Source organism: Barbus barbus, assembly GCF_936440315.1.
Source record: "Barbus barbus genome assembly, chromosome: 44".
NCBI lineage: Eukaryota > Metazoa > Chordata > Actinopteri > Cypriniformes > Cyprinidae > Barbus > Barbus barbus.
Window position 1 is genome coordinate 1,459,207 of NC_136722.1, and position 13,755 is coordinate 1,472,961.

The window sequence follows — 13,755 nt, forward strand, 5'->3', positions numbered from 1 at the left end:
TAGTGCTTAAGAACCTCATAGTGATTCAAAACTATTCTAAATGTATATCCAGTTTATGTCTAACTACCTTCCAGCTTCCCTATATCTTACCTTGGGCTTGTTGCCAGCAGCATCCATCACCATTTTCCAGTCAGATCCGTTGTTGCTGTAGCCCAGCCGAAACTTCTTCATGAATACCTTGTTATCACGGTGTTTGCCTCCCTGGATGATCAACCCTCGGACCAGTTTCTCCTCACCCAGATCTATCTGCAGCCACTCATCCGCATACGGCTGGGGCTGCGGCAACAATGTCCATCCCGAACGGCTGGTCAGCAGACGAGCATTCTCTGACACCCAGGTGCGCTCGGTGTGGGACGAAACTGTGATCTGAGAGTCTGCGATAAGGCCTGAGACCATTCCCAACATTCCGGAACATGGGTACTCTGTTGAAGGACAAAGAGAGTATTAGATTCAAGGAAGTTTCAAACCCTTCACTAATGACTATCCTGAGATGTGGCATCAAAAACAGCAGACAGAGAAAAAAATGTATTTGCAGTTAAATGTACTGGCCATCAAAGGAGAAAGATAATTTTGGACCAAGATTGTGTAGTTTTTGCACCCACCAGCAGGGGCTAACAGGGACATGCTAACCAGCCAAACCCTGATCCCTTGGTTAGACTGTTGTCTAACCTGCCACTGCTGTGGCAAAACAAATGTACTATTATTTGTCATGCCAATAAAACGCATGGACGCCGAGAAAGAGAGGGTTGTTTGAGAACATAGTGGAAGAGTTGAATGATAATTGAGGGATGTGTCTACAAAAGATTAAATTAGCTGTGAGTGGGTGAGTCTGAGAGGAAGAGAAAGAAAGGAGAAGAAATAAATGATGCTGGCTGATAAACCTGGTAGAAACGGTCACATCTCAGTGAGCTGGGAAACATTCTTACCAACAACCTAAAGAGGTCACGGGCCATAAAGAGGCTGAACAAAGAGAGAAGGAAAGACATTCATTGCACAGGAAAGACAGATGAAGTGGACAGAAGAGATAAGAAACCTCTTGTTCTCTTTGTTTCTCTCTCTCCATCTTCCTTTCACCACTGACCTTGTGCAGTAACTCCTTTGCCTCTTTTTCTCAAGCTACCTAATTAAAACCCATTCTCTAGTGTATCTACCTTTAATTTCTGAACAGTTTCTCGCTCTTATTCTCAATTCTGCTCCACTCTTACCTTCCTTTTGTTTTTAATATGCTTATTCATCTTCCTCAAATCTATACCTTCATACATCTTGTAATCTGTCTTCATCTCTCCAAACTGACTTCCTTTGTTCCAGCGTTGATAATAGGATTTTTCATGCTTTGCAACTTGTAGGCAAAGGCAGGCTGAGTTTGAGGGAAATTATCAGACACGCAGCACTGACCGACTGACTGTGTGTTGCCTGTCACGACTTCCATACCTTCTCCGACGCAGAGGGATTTGTGACCTGCCAGCGATACCATAATCTACGATCAGCACCCGTGGAGCAGGAAAGCATCAGAGACAATCTTGGACTAGTCACAGATGAACCTAATGTCCTGTGAAATACCGCCAGAACAGAGTTTTCATTCACAACAGTGCCTTTGTACTGATGTAGGGAACTTCCTCTGTAGTTTTGAAATGGAAAGAGCACTTGTCCGTGACCCCCTTCAGAAACTGCAGAGAATCCAAATGTGAGTTCCAGTCTCCTAAAACAACAAATGCTTGTGACTTTGATTTTTCCAGTGTTTGTTTGTAGATGTAAAGACAGAGTTGGGTTTATTGTAACCCTGCCAAATTTGGAAAATGTCTCTGTGTGTAATTTTTGCTCTATGCGTGCCAAATTGTTTTGGGACCTGAATGAAAAAGATCTCCACTGAGGTGGTTGGACCTCAAAGTTTGGAAGTCAACCAAGTTTATTTTCAATCCACTGGCTGGCACTGTCATCAGGACCTGTTTATGGGTCTCAGATGGAGATGCATGGTAGAAGCTCCTGGTGTGGTAGACCCTGACAGACACACCCTGAGGGTGAACTGATCCATGTGTGTCGCGTGTTTCGTCTTTTGGTTTGGTCTGTGCACAGCACATAAAGGCTGGATGACCACACACACAGATGGTTTTATTTACAAACAGCGGGAGGAAGTTTATTAATGGATGTGTGGATGTGGAAAGCCTATCAGACCTGAACTGTGCACAAGACCATGAATGCCAGCAGGCATCCTCTGTTGGTAGTGTCAAGGTACAGTGCTTACAAACATAGTCAAGTCAAGTCAAGTCAATATTATTTGCATAGCGCTTTTAATAATGCAAATTGTGTCAAAGCAGCTTTACATCGGCTTTATATACAGCTGGGTGGCTTTATATCAGCTTTACAGTATATAGTGCCCATGAATAGAGTTTGCGGCAGTACCTTGATAAAACTGATATGCACGTTGGTGAAGTGGTATCAGATGGTAATGCCTTGGTACTTTTAATACTTACCATGGTAATGAATGGTAAGTATTAAAAGTACATGGCCTGGGTATATGCCTTGGTGCAACCATGGTAAAATGGTAATATTATCACTTGATAATACTTTGGTACCTTGATAATAGTATTTGTACCTTGCTACTAAAATTATGGTGTTTCTATGATACTCATCAGGTACTTTCAATGTTTTGGGATATGTACCATGATATTCTTAGTAGTACCATGGTAAATGTGCAAAAAAGTATCAAAGTATATCTTCAAAACATGTTTAACCTTGTCCAAAAAACATACAGTAGTAATACCATGGTACTTGTTAGTAAGATTCTTGGCCGCATCATCACAAGGGAGCCTGATGCACACTGATGATGTCACTGGGAGGCCTCCGCTCTTGTGATGTGTTTAGAATGCGGTCTCTTCACCCGTCTAAAACACGACTGCAACAGCTGCGCTCCAGAACTGCGGTGAACCGCAAACATACACACACACAAACAGGGCCTATACAACCAGTGCTAAATCTGTGTACACACACATACTCTAAAAATAAGCCCCTATGCATGCTGAACGTAAAGCTGATAGACGGCGCATAATGGCAAACATGCTCGCCCTCCTCCTACACATATGAGGAAATGTTCTCAGCGGGGAGACGCTGATGATATGAAAGCCTTTGCAATCAAAGCTCTGTAGGGTGGAGCCATGCCAAAACATGCAGATGAGTATGCAAATGAAGACAGGGCCAGCTGGGTCTGACTGCAGCTGGTGGGTGTAGATCTCGCCGTGTGCAATAGCATGTGCAATATGTACATCTGTGTGTGTGAGAGAGAGAGGCTGAGAGGTTAGAGCTCGGGGGAGGAGGGTAGAGGCAGAATTGGGGTAGAAATGGAGAGGTTGCAGCAGCAGCCATACATGCTGTGCACGCCATTCATTTTGAATGAAGTACATCCAAACGTGGGGAAACATGAATACACGGTCCTTTTCGTTGACGTGAACACTTGTCTATAACGCAATAGCTCCTCCAATATTGCACATGCACGGTTCGCACATGGCTTTCAGAGGCATGAATAAACACTTCTCCATACGCCTGCCTCCAAAGCAAGCAAAACGTAAACCATTTAATTGAAAGATCATGATGGAGTGGTGTGTTGACAAAACACTGCCTCTGAATCTGAATTAACACTCTGCTTCTAAACATTTTTGATGTATGCCAGTTGTGCCGTTGACAGATTGTGTTGGAACCAACCTGAGATTTTGCATCCAAACACCTCGAAGCGCAGGGCGATGCCAGCTTCCCAGGAGTAGGGTCGGATCCGGAGGTATCGCGTCAACGTGGGCTTGGGGAACATGGCTTTCGCTACATCGGTAGGGTTGGTGTTGCCTTGGAAAATCTGACAAACGAAGAACAAACACATTAATTATTAACAGGGTTTGTTTAGGCAAGCCACCAAGGACAGACCTTTGAGGCCTGGGACTCACCTAACACTCTGCCCCAGAAACAGAGATATGACAGGAATGTGTTTCGATCAGCGGCTTCAAATGTGACAACCTAAATAGAGCCTGAATTCGATTATCTCTGGAGCCAACTGGGTAGCAATACAAAGGCCACTTTGTGATGTCAGAGTCTGGGTTACAACTAGTACTGAATATTTTTGACGCTTCAGTTACACAATGGGTTCTGTTGTTGTTGCAACAGACATAGCGATGAATCAGATTGTGTTATGTCCATATGCGCTGATTCTTGCTGACAGCTAGCACATGTTCTCTGTGAAGAGAGGATCTGGAAATGTGTCGAAGGAAGACGCAATTGTTACAAGAAAGACAAATTAAAGCAAAGGCAACCTTGTCGTTCATAGTATCTTGTTTCACGGGTCACTATGTAAAGGTCAACAGGTTTTTAAGTACATCTTGAAAGATCTCTCTTTTACTTCCTCAGTTTCCTCACTTGCTGGTTTAGCACCTGATTTACTAAAATAATTATGTAAATTTGAATGCTATTGACTTCTGACCTGTTGGGTAAAAAGCACATAAGTTACAGTATGTAAGATTGTGTCCTCAGTGATCAGAAACATTTATAATTTTCAATACACAATTCTTCATAAGACATTACAGTTATTTTACAGTTGTTTGAGCAGTGTTGTCTTTTATTCAGGGTCCTTACAACCTTCTTAGCCCTCTAAGAATTGTAAAATCCCTGTAATGCACAGCCTCTTTGTTAGCATACTGCTTTAATATCAGTATGTTCAACACAATTCTAAACTAGACAAGGTCAAACTGTAGGCTGTACAGGATGGCCAAGTGTTGCTAAGCCCCAGTCAGGGCATACAGCCATCCGTCTATCCCAGAATCCATGCTGCTAATCGTGTCCCTGGGCACTGCTTGTCAAAACTTGTGTGTCTGGGAGGGAGACACATGAGGACCCATCCACTATCTTTAAATGTCACGCCAATGCTCTGCTCTACTGCTCTAAGTAGTAAAAAGGCTTTCCTTTGTGCAACAACCCCGCAGCCGAACTGCTGTTTCAGCAGTCTGTAAATGGGCCCTCACCTCACAAAAGCACTTTAGAGCCAGGCAGACAGAAACAAGGCACCGCACCTTAAAAATGCAAGCTCTAAAAAGAGAACAGTGTACTTTAGTTGAGGGTCGACACAGAAATTGGGCCTTTGGGTATATTTAAGCTCACTGTTACTTCCAGGCATGAAGATGCGTATGCGCGCACACACACACACACACACACACACACACACACACACACACACACACACACAAGCGTCTAATTGGCTTGCAGAGCTTGACAGGTCTATTTTAAAACTTATATTGTACTGCCAAGCAGACGTAAACATGCATATGAGCGCATCTTGCACTCAGAAATGTGTAAAACAAAATGATAAACTTCATACACTGGAAGTATCTCAAAATCTACGAAGCTGTGTACAGAGACAGAATCTTTGGTTCAGGTACAGTAAATCTCACAAGGCCCAGTTCACATTTCTGACAAAAATCAGGTGAAAACTAAAATGAAATTGCATTTAGCAAAAAAAAGTTGTTTTAGAATGATTTCAGATTTGCATTGTGACTCTTTCGATGAATTAAAAAAATAATAAAGTAATTAAAATATATAATGTTTTTTCACATTCCATCTGATTTGTTTCTTGAAATTATGAAATTCCTGTAATAATTTTGGGGAGAAAAGTCCCAAAAAAAGTTAAATTTAGTGTTTATTTTTCTATTTTGGCCAACCTGGTCTCATGGCATAAACGTACCTGGGGGCACTTTTTAGCGAGAACGTTTTTACATACATTACTGCATGTTTCACTGCAGTTTCAAAGAGAAATGTCCACTGAGTGGCGCTAAAACTATTTTATTACGTTGATATAGGTACACATTGCTGTGTTTTTATTATGTTGCTTCAAGTATGTATTGCGGCGGTTCAGAATTCAAATATCTGGGGACCATCGCTAAAAATGAATGCTCTATCATGTTGGAAATATGCCCTGCACCAAACCCAACCATAAACCTACCCGATAGTATTTGTTGATGCAACCGTATTATTTGAACTTCCTTATATGCATATTTTAACTGTTTTGTTGAACCGTAGTTATACGGGAGCTCCTCATCTCTCAAGTACATCTCCGTACTCCGTGAGCTAACGAACAAACCTACCGTCTATGAAAACCCATAGATATGAAGCTGAATATGTGTGATGCTGACGTTCAAAAGCATCAGTTTTCAAATTTCAAATTAATATTGTTTTGAAGTCATAACTTGATATTCTTCAAGTAATTGTGCGAAAATTACGCTTTATTAATCAAAACTGTGTAAATTTGTGTGAAAAGGAATAAAAGGCATCAGAGTTTTACTTCCTCTAGTGTACATTTCTTTTGGAAACTGCAGTGATATGTACTTATTGGTACGTATTTCGCGTCTCGCTAAAAAGTGCACCCAGGTACGTTTATTGCATGAGACCAGGTAAATTTTGGCATAAAATATGATCATGTTCTTGACAGGTGTAATGTGGTTAAATTAGAACTTGTCTTGGATATATAATCACCAAAATGCTGTCTGGGTAGGTAGCTCACTAGGTTTTAAGCCAGAGCCCATGCGTCAAATGTAATAGGCATGTCTTCCAGCAGTTAAGTTTTCTGTGCTGAGGGACACATCTCACACGATGGCTAATCGATCAGCGTCTCCTCATTCAATCCTTCATGAGCTCAAGTGCATCCAACCAGCTGTTCAAACACTCTAAACCTGGTAAACCTTCGCCTTCTCTCACTCTCTCCATTTGCCACTCTCTGTTTATTAACTCTTTTGTTCTTCCTTTCAAGGAAAAAAGCCCTACCACAAATGTTGACATCATTCCTTAAAGGAAAAAAAGAAAAGCAGTCAGACTACTGTGGTGGCTTTGGAGTTGGAGTTTTTACAGAGCTTGCAAATTCAGTGTTTTAAGAGGCCGGATTAACATACCACACTGGGCACATAATGGAGTCGGAGAAACACAAGCCCTGCAGAACACATGAGCGTTGCATTCCCGTCTGGATCTGGAGCATGGATTGGTGTAACGGAGGCACACGGTGACAGCGCTACAATACAGGAAGATGTTTACAGGGCTTCCTGCCAAGGAGTTCTGGAAATGTACCTAGTTACGGATTACTTCCATGTTAGACTGAGAAAATAAAAGCTTCTTTATCGTTTAGCAGAAAGTGAGCTGTACGGAACCAAACTTGATCTTCTACCAGGATTTCTAACACTGTTTCATTGTTATATGAAAATATAACATTTAACTGTTAACGGAATGTTCAGGTTTAAAACAAGTTAGGCTTTATCAACCACAGAAAAGCCTGTCGACTTGTTGCTTAGTTTCAAAAAATGAATAAAAACTGTGTTTACACTGGATGTCTGTAGTCCAAGGCATTTCGGAGAGTTAAAAAGCAGAAATGTGCACGTTTTCTTTTTGTTACCAAAGTTCTTATAGCAATTCTTCCATATGCCTTTTTGTTTCTGAGACCTGACATGCTAACATTGGTTTAATCAGTGGTTCTCAACAAGTTTCAAGATGACTTAAAATTATTTGAAATCTAAAGCCAAAACACCAAATAAATAAATAAATATCTTAATTGACCCCCTCAACAGGTTTATTGATTGATTGATTGATTGAATCATGGTTCCTACTGTCTTGGAAAACCAGGATATATGAAAACTGTAATTTGTAGACCAGGAAAAGTCATGTAAATCAATAAATTCTTGACATTTTAAATACATTTTGTTATTCCAAGCTCTAAAATATTTTATTGGGTAAAAATTGACAGTAAAAACATCTTTTAAAAATCCAATCCAGTAAATCATAGGGCTTTGAATATTGTTGTGGACAATGATGGATCTTGAAGTCAAAAAGGCTGAAAAGCTCTGGGTTTAATCAGAAAAGGGATGCATTGCACCTTTAAGAAGGACCATGAAAGGAAGCAAATAAGTCACCTTCTGTTTTGAGCCATCCTTAATAGTTATCCAGTCTTCTCCGTTTGAGCTTACATCCACCTTGTAGGTCTTCACATAGTATTTCTTGCTGGTCTCTTGAGAGATGGCTCCCTGTGTGCCGATCGCCGAGACAATGCGCAGGAATCCAAGATCAACCTGAGGAGAGACGGAACAATATTACTCCTATATTACTCTGAACAGAGGGAGTATCACTTTAAAAGTGGCTTATCGGGTGTCACATATTGAGCTCATAAGACCCCAGGTGAATATTAGAATGAAAGATTAATTTTAATGAATCCCAATTTAATAAAACATATTTGATGTGACGATTTAATTTCCTGAATGGGAGACAAGAGCTTATTGAATGAGGAAGGATATTTAACTTCAAGAGACTGTGTCGGGGAAAAAAAAAATCATTTGAAAGGAAACGTGTATTTCAGACGTGTGCCGTATTGAAAAATGAATGCTTCATAAAGAAGTCATGAGTTGTGATGTCATTCTCGTGAGTGTGTCTGAGAGAGGCGGTCAGGAGAGTGTGGTCAGGGGTTACTGGAAGAGAAAACACTGTGGACAGAGATGTGGGTGATTTGGTCAAATCCAGGATTATTGGAGCTGTAATACAGAGGATAGGATGGGGGGTGGGGTGGGGGGGGGGGGGTGTATCTCATGTAATATCTCATGTAATATCTCATTTTTGTTATCCAAAAGAAAAACATTTAGAAAATAGAGATCTTTGCGCAGGATTCAGCCATTCGCTTCCACAGCATATACTGAGCAAACGGACAGTGAAAAGTGCCAAGCAGAGGTTTTTGGGGAAATGCTTTAGTTTTAGTCATAATCTGAAACTGATGCCATCCCATACAACATTTTCAAAAAATGTCACTGGTTAACCAACATTTACAGTAGTGCTAAGACAATGTCAGCAGCACATAGCCGTCAGAACTAAAACTAGCTAAAAATGCAGGATAACATCCATGTAGTGGATCTGTTGTAGATACTCTAATCACCAATACCAGATTTGCATTAAATATCATACTCATTTTGTACTCAACATGAACTGACATAATGGTTTTCTAGTCTCGAACTCATTTATCTTAGAAGAGCTAATTGCAAACTCTGTCTGTTCCCTATTGTGCAGCATTTGTACGTCTTGACTCAGTTTGACGATATTAAAAATATAAGGTCTTTGTTTCTGAAGTCTGCTGAATGAGTGCTGATCTGATCTGGCTGTGCTAAAATATACATGGCAGGAAGATAAGAGAGCTGTGGAACAGCCAGCGATTTGAGATCAGAAAGCTTGGCTGGAGAAGAGACAGTCTGGATCAGTTTCCCTCACACCAGCTGATCACAGATCAGAACTAATGAGCGCCTCGTGATTTATTAACCACTTTCTGCTTCAGAAAGACAAAGAGAGGGGAAAAAGGGGAAAAGAAACTAAAGCAATAAGAAATTGAAGAAAAAAGCAAGCAATTCCAATACATTTTACTACAGTAATCCCTCATTATACTGTATATAAGCCTTACAGTTTTCCCAAAGAAAATATATTTCCTTATATATTAATAACCAATATATTAAATTATATATTATACAGAATAACATATTGTGCTAATATATTACAACATATTGTATAATACATAAGGAATTGCTATTTTACTTATATATTTATATATCGTAATACCATTTTAAATTAAATAATACACTTCATAATATACAGATACATGAATAATAAATAAATATTGAGAAATTACTTGAGAATTTTAATAAAGCTGTTAAATGTAAAAATGCAGTGCAGTTTTTGTCTTCATTGCTATATATTTTAGGCATATATTACAGTATATTGAAAAAAATATAAGCACTGGTTTCCCAAATATGCAAATGATTATTTAATATACTGTATATATCTATATTAGATATGTATTCTTTTATATTTTTTTCAGTATTAAAACCAGTAAAACATGAATTTCTACAAAAATTGTGATTGTTTTCAAACAGGTTTCATAAGTACTCTCCCTGCCTGCCATTGGCCGACAAATAAGTTGATTCTGTTTTAGACTCACACCATTGGTTACGCTGTTGCTATGTAGGCTGGTCAAGATTCTTCAACAAACAAAGCAATGTTCTGAATGAAACACAGAATCACAAAGTGTATACTTTCCAGAGAAATGCACCTACGAATGACTTGTAGCAGTCCCTGCTTATTAAACTAGGATAGGAAAGAATATTTTAACATTAAGAATAAAAAAATAAATAAAACAAAAATCACATACTTCACCTTTAAAAGCAAACAGTACAAACAGGAGATTAAGGGAAAGCCCCAGTTCCTCATGGGAACTCCCTGGCTGAGAAACTCCACTTTCTGTTCAGAAAACAAGCCATTCCAAAAGTGTATCGCACTTCCTTATAAGGAGACAGGCCAGACTTGACTATGGGCATTTATCTGAAAAATCATGACCACAGAAGCAAAAACAATGATGAATTATATCATTTTTGGTAAGAAAATATTTTTACAGTTGAAACCACACAGACATTTGAATTGACATTTGAGGACATCTGAAGTTGCCAAATTATTATATTAGTCACTAGTGTGACTATGCAGTTTTATAACGGTCAAGCCAATTTAAAGTCTGCTGCAAACACTGTGAGAAAGAGTTCAACCTGGAATCCACATGTCTCCAGAGGAAAATGTGTTCTCAAGCCAGCTGACTCTGCAGATCATATTCACTGCTTGTTATTTTGAATTCTTCTCTATTTCTACTCTTTTTTAATTGGATGTTGGATGTATAAGTGTCTGAATATATCCCACTCAATAGACTAATAAAATAATGCAGTTCTCATTATATCACATCCTATGATCTAAAATGTGAAATAATAATAATAAAAAAAAAAAAAACAGTTTATGAATTTATCCTGCTGGCAAGAACCCAAATGTAACAACGTTTTCATAATTATGTCATTGGAAAGTCTGGTATGTTAAAAATTGTTCCATCTGTGAAGTATGGACCCCAGCTTAATTTTTCAGAGCTAATTAAATTTACAAAGAGTGTGTGTTTTATTACACCAGAGCCTGTGTGTGTGTGTGTGTGTGTTGGAAGGGACAGTTCTTGCCTTGCCCTTGGCCTGAATGGAAGGAAGTGGCAGAAATCTAATCTGCCTAAATCTAGTGCAAAACTCACTGAAGCTTCTCGTGCTAATTGCGTTGAATTAAACAAGCGTCAAACATGTCTGCCCGTTTCCTAAAGCTGTGACAGTTGTGTTCATCCTAGCATGGACTTGTTATGGTGTTTGGTGGCTGTTTATTTTGCTTTGTGTGCTTGTAGGAAGTTGATTACACAGGATTTTTTCAGTGTTTTTCTTAAAACTATTTGTCATTTGCGGTCCTTCGTTTTGTGGTCTGCAAAATTAAAACATCGTGCATTAATATTTTTCTCTATTCTGTCTATTTTCCTGTCTCTTTCACCCTTGTCTTGCATATTCGCGGACAACAAAAATCCACAAATTGGTCAATCATTAAAACCACAACTGCTCTTGTGTATCTAAGGCTCAAACACCATCTGGTGCAGGTTAGCCAGGAGGAACTAAGACGTTGAGCAGACAGATGCGCGACGGCCCAGTCAATGCAAACACAAATGTGGGACGGCAGGTTTCGCAGGGCAAAGTTCTACTTCATCCATCAAACCGCGGCTTCCTCCCACCATCCCATCCCACGACACCTGTTTGCTCCGAAAGCTCCTCTAAAATTCCATTAACCACAGGTATAATTAATTCACATTTTCATGAAAATTGTATTACTGCCAGCTGAGAGATCTATAGGCTCCTCGAAGACCTCACATTCATCACCCAGTTTACCTAGTGGAATTAGCTGGAGTTATTTTTAGAACTTTTTTATCATTTTTAAAATTATGCATGTGCCTTAATGGTGATCATGTGCTTCTTTTTTCTTAACTTAATCTAATAGGTGGATGGTTTGAAAGTGGGCCGAATATTTAAAACACACACACACACACACACACACACACACACACACACACACACACACACACACACACACACACACAGATAAAGAGAGAAAATAATATAATTTCTATCATATTTGAGGAGATGAACCCTCACCTAACAAAAATACAAGAGCTCCTTTCTTTCAACCAGCTGTGATATAATGGTCACGTTTAACAATCCAATCAGTTACAGACGGATAAAACATTATGTGTGTAAAATATGTTACGAAAGTTGCTTCATTTGCTATACTGCATGGCTAAAGTTAAAATTTTGGAGAAAATTAGCCAGTTTTATTATAGTAAAAGTGTAGCAACCATGTTTTTTGGAAGACTGATTACCATTTGTATAACCACAGTTCGACTACAAATACATGGTTAAACTATGGGTAGTGCAAAAACAGAAAAAAGATATATATATATAAATAAAAACTGTTAATTTGTGGTTACAATGATTTAACTACAATTGTATTTATAGTAAAACCATGGTTAATTGTCATGAAGGAAGAATGGTCATACAACTATATTTCCGGAGACAGGCTACAGATCTGTATCACGATGTTCAAGTCATGTTTTGTTGATATTAAACACAATAAGACAACAATAAGCTCACCATCCTGAGAACATCCTGTCCGTCTTAGAAATGGATTTCCTCTGACATGAATTTAGCATAAATTCTATATTGCTAGCCTTTGGACCTCTTTCTCATTAGCAGACAAGCTTAATGTAGCCAACATACACCTGGATCCATATTTAATTGCGAACATGATATCAAAGAGGATATTTTAAATGCTTCAAGCTAATTACATGTAGGCACTGAAGATGGTTTAAACTCTAAATCATAAGAATGTACCTAGCGCAGGTGTGATGCTAGCAGGGTGGCCTAGCTTGACACCAGCTCTGCAGGCATTGTCAGTAGAGACTCTCATGTTAATTACAGTCCCACTGTCTAATTACTCATCAGCTGGCAGGAGAACAGCACCCGTCTCAAAATAGCAGCAGCTAATCCTTTAATTGAAGAGAGAAAAAAATCTAAGCAAAACAATGGAGAGCGAACATAGCTGCATCTAGATGACCATCGCTAATGGAAAGCATATGTGGATAGGCAAACAGGGTATGCCCAAACGCATTGTTTCTGGAGTGACATTTCACCCCTAAGTCTCGCTTATTCTATCTCTTTCCCTCGTTACATTCAACCTTCCTTGATGAATATACAAGAGACTAAGAGGATTTTTTTTCTCAGAGGAAGTCTGCAATTAGTGCCTGCTTGATGGCCCTGGAATTCCGACCTGTTTTTGTAGCAAAATGGGTCGGCGACTTAAGACAGTGGCACAGGGGATAAGAATAAGAGGGTGGGGTGGTGTCTCAATCATTGCTTCCATCTACGGCCCTGGCACATTCACTCCTCACATCCATCAATCAAGCTGACTGCTTCCCGTTGAACTGGCCGACACAAAACCTGGCTGGCACTCTACAGTTCCAGACTTGAAAACATCGTCCTTATTGTTTTGAACATCGTCAGAGATGCTTTAATGAACAAAATGAAGGTAAACATCCTCTCCAGTGATGCGAAGCAGAAAAGCCCTCGCATCCCTGTGAATCAAGCCCTGATCAAAGCATTTAGCAGAACAGCAGGACAGACGTATGCAGCGCGTTTATAAATGAACCGCTGTGTATTCCAAGCACCACCGCATAAATGCAAGCGGCTGATGCGTTTCGGTAGACCTGACGATGAGAATGATGATTGCGAGGCTGAGATTAATGAAACAGAACATGATCTATAATGAGCAACTTCTATTCAACCATTAGGAGCTAGACAGGGGCTTTCAACTATTGACAGT

General features: G+C 39.5%; 1 protein-coding gene across 5 annotated transcripts in view; it reads right to left on the reverse strand.

Annotated features, from left to right (window-relative positions):
- Positions 1-13,755, reverse strand: part of LOC306863494 (neuropilin-1a) — a 65,533-nt gene that overhangs the window by 13,167 nt on the left and 38,611 nt on the right. For all 5 annotated transcript variants that reach the window (XM_079406854.1, XM_079406852.1, XM_079406855.1 and 2 more), the window contains 3 exons: positions 7,923-8,078; positions 3,697-3,841; positions 91-422 (listed from right to left, as the gene is read on the reverse strand). In XM_079406854.1, the coding sequence (XP_079262980.1) occupies positions 91-422; positions 3,697-3,841; positions 7,923-8,078 (633 nt within the window). The remainder of the gene's footprint in view (positions 1-90; positions 423-3,696; positions 3,842-7,922; positions 8,079-13,755) is intronic.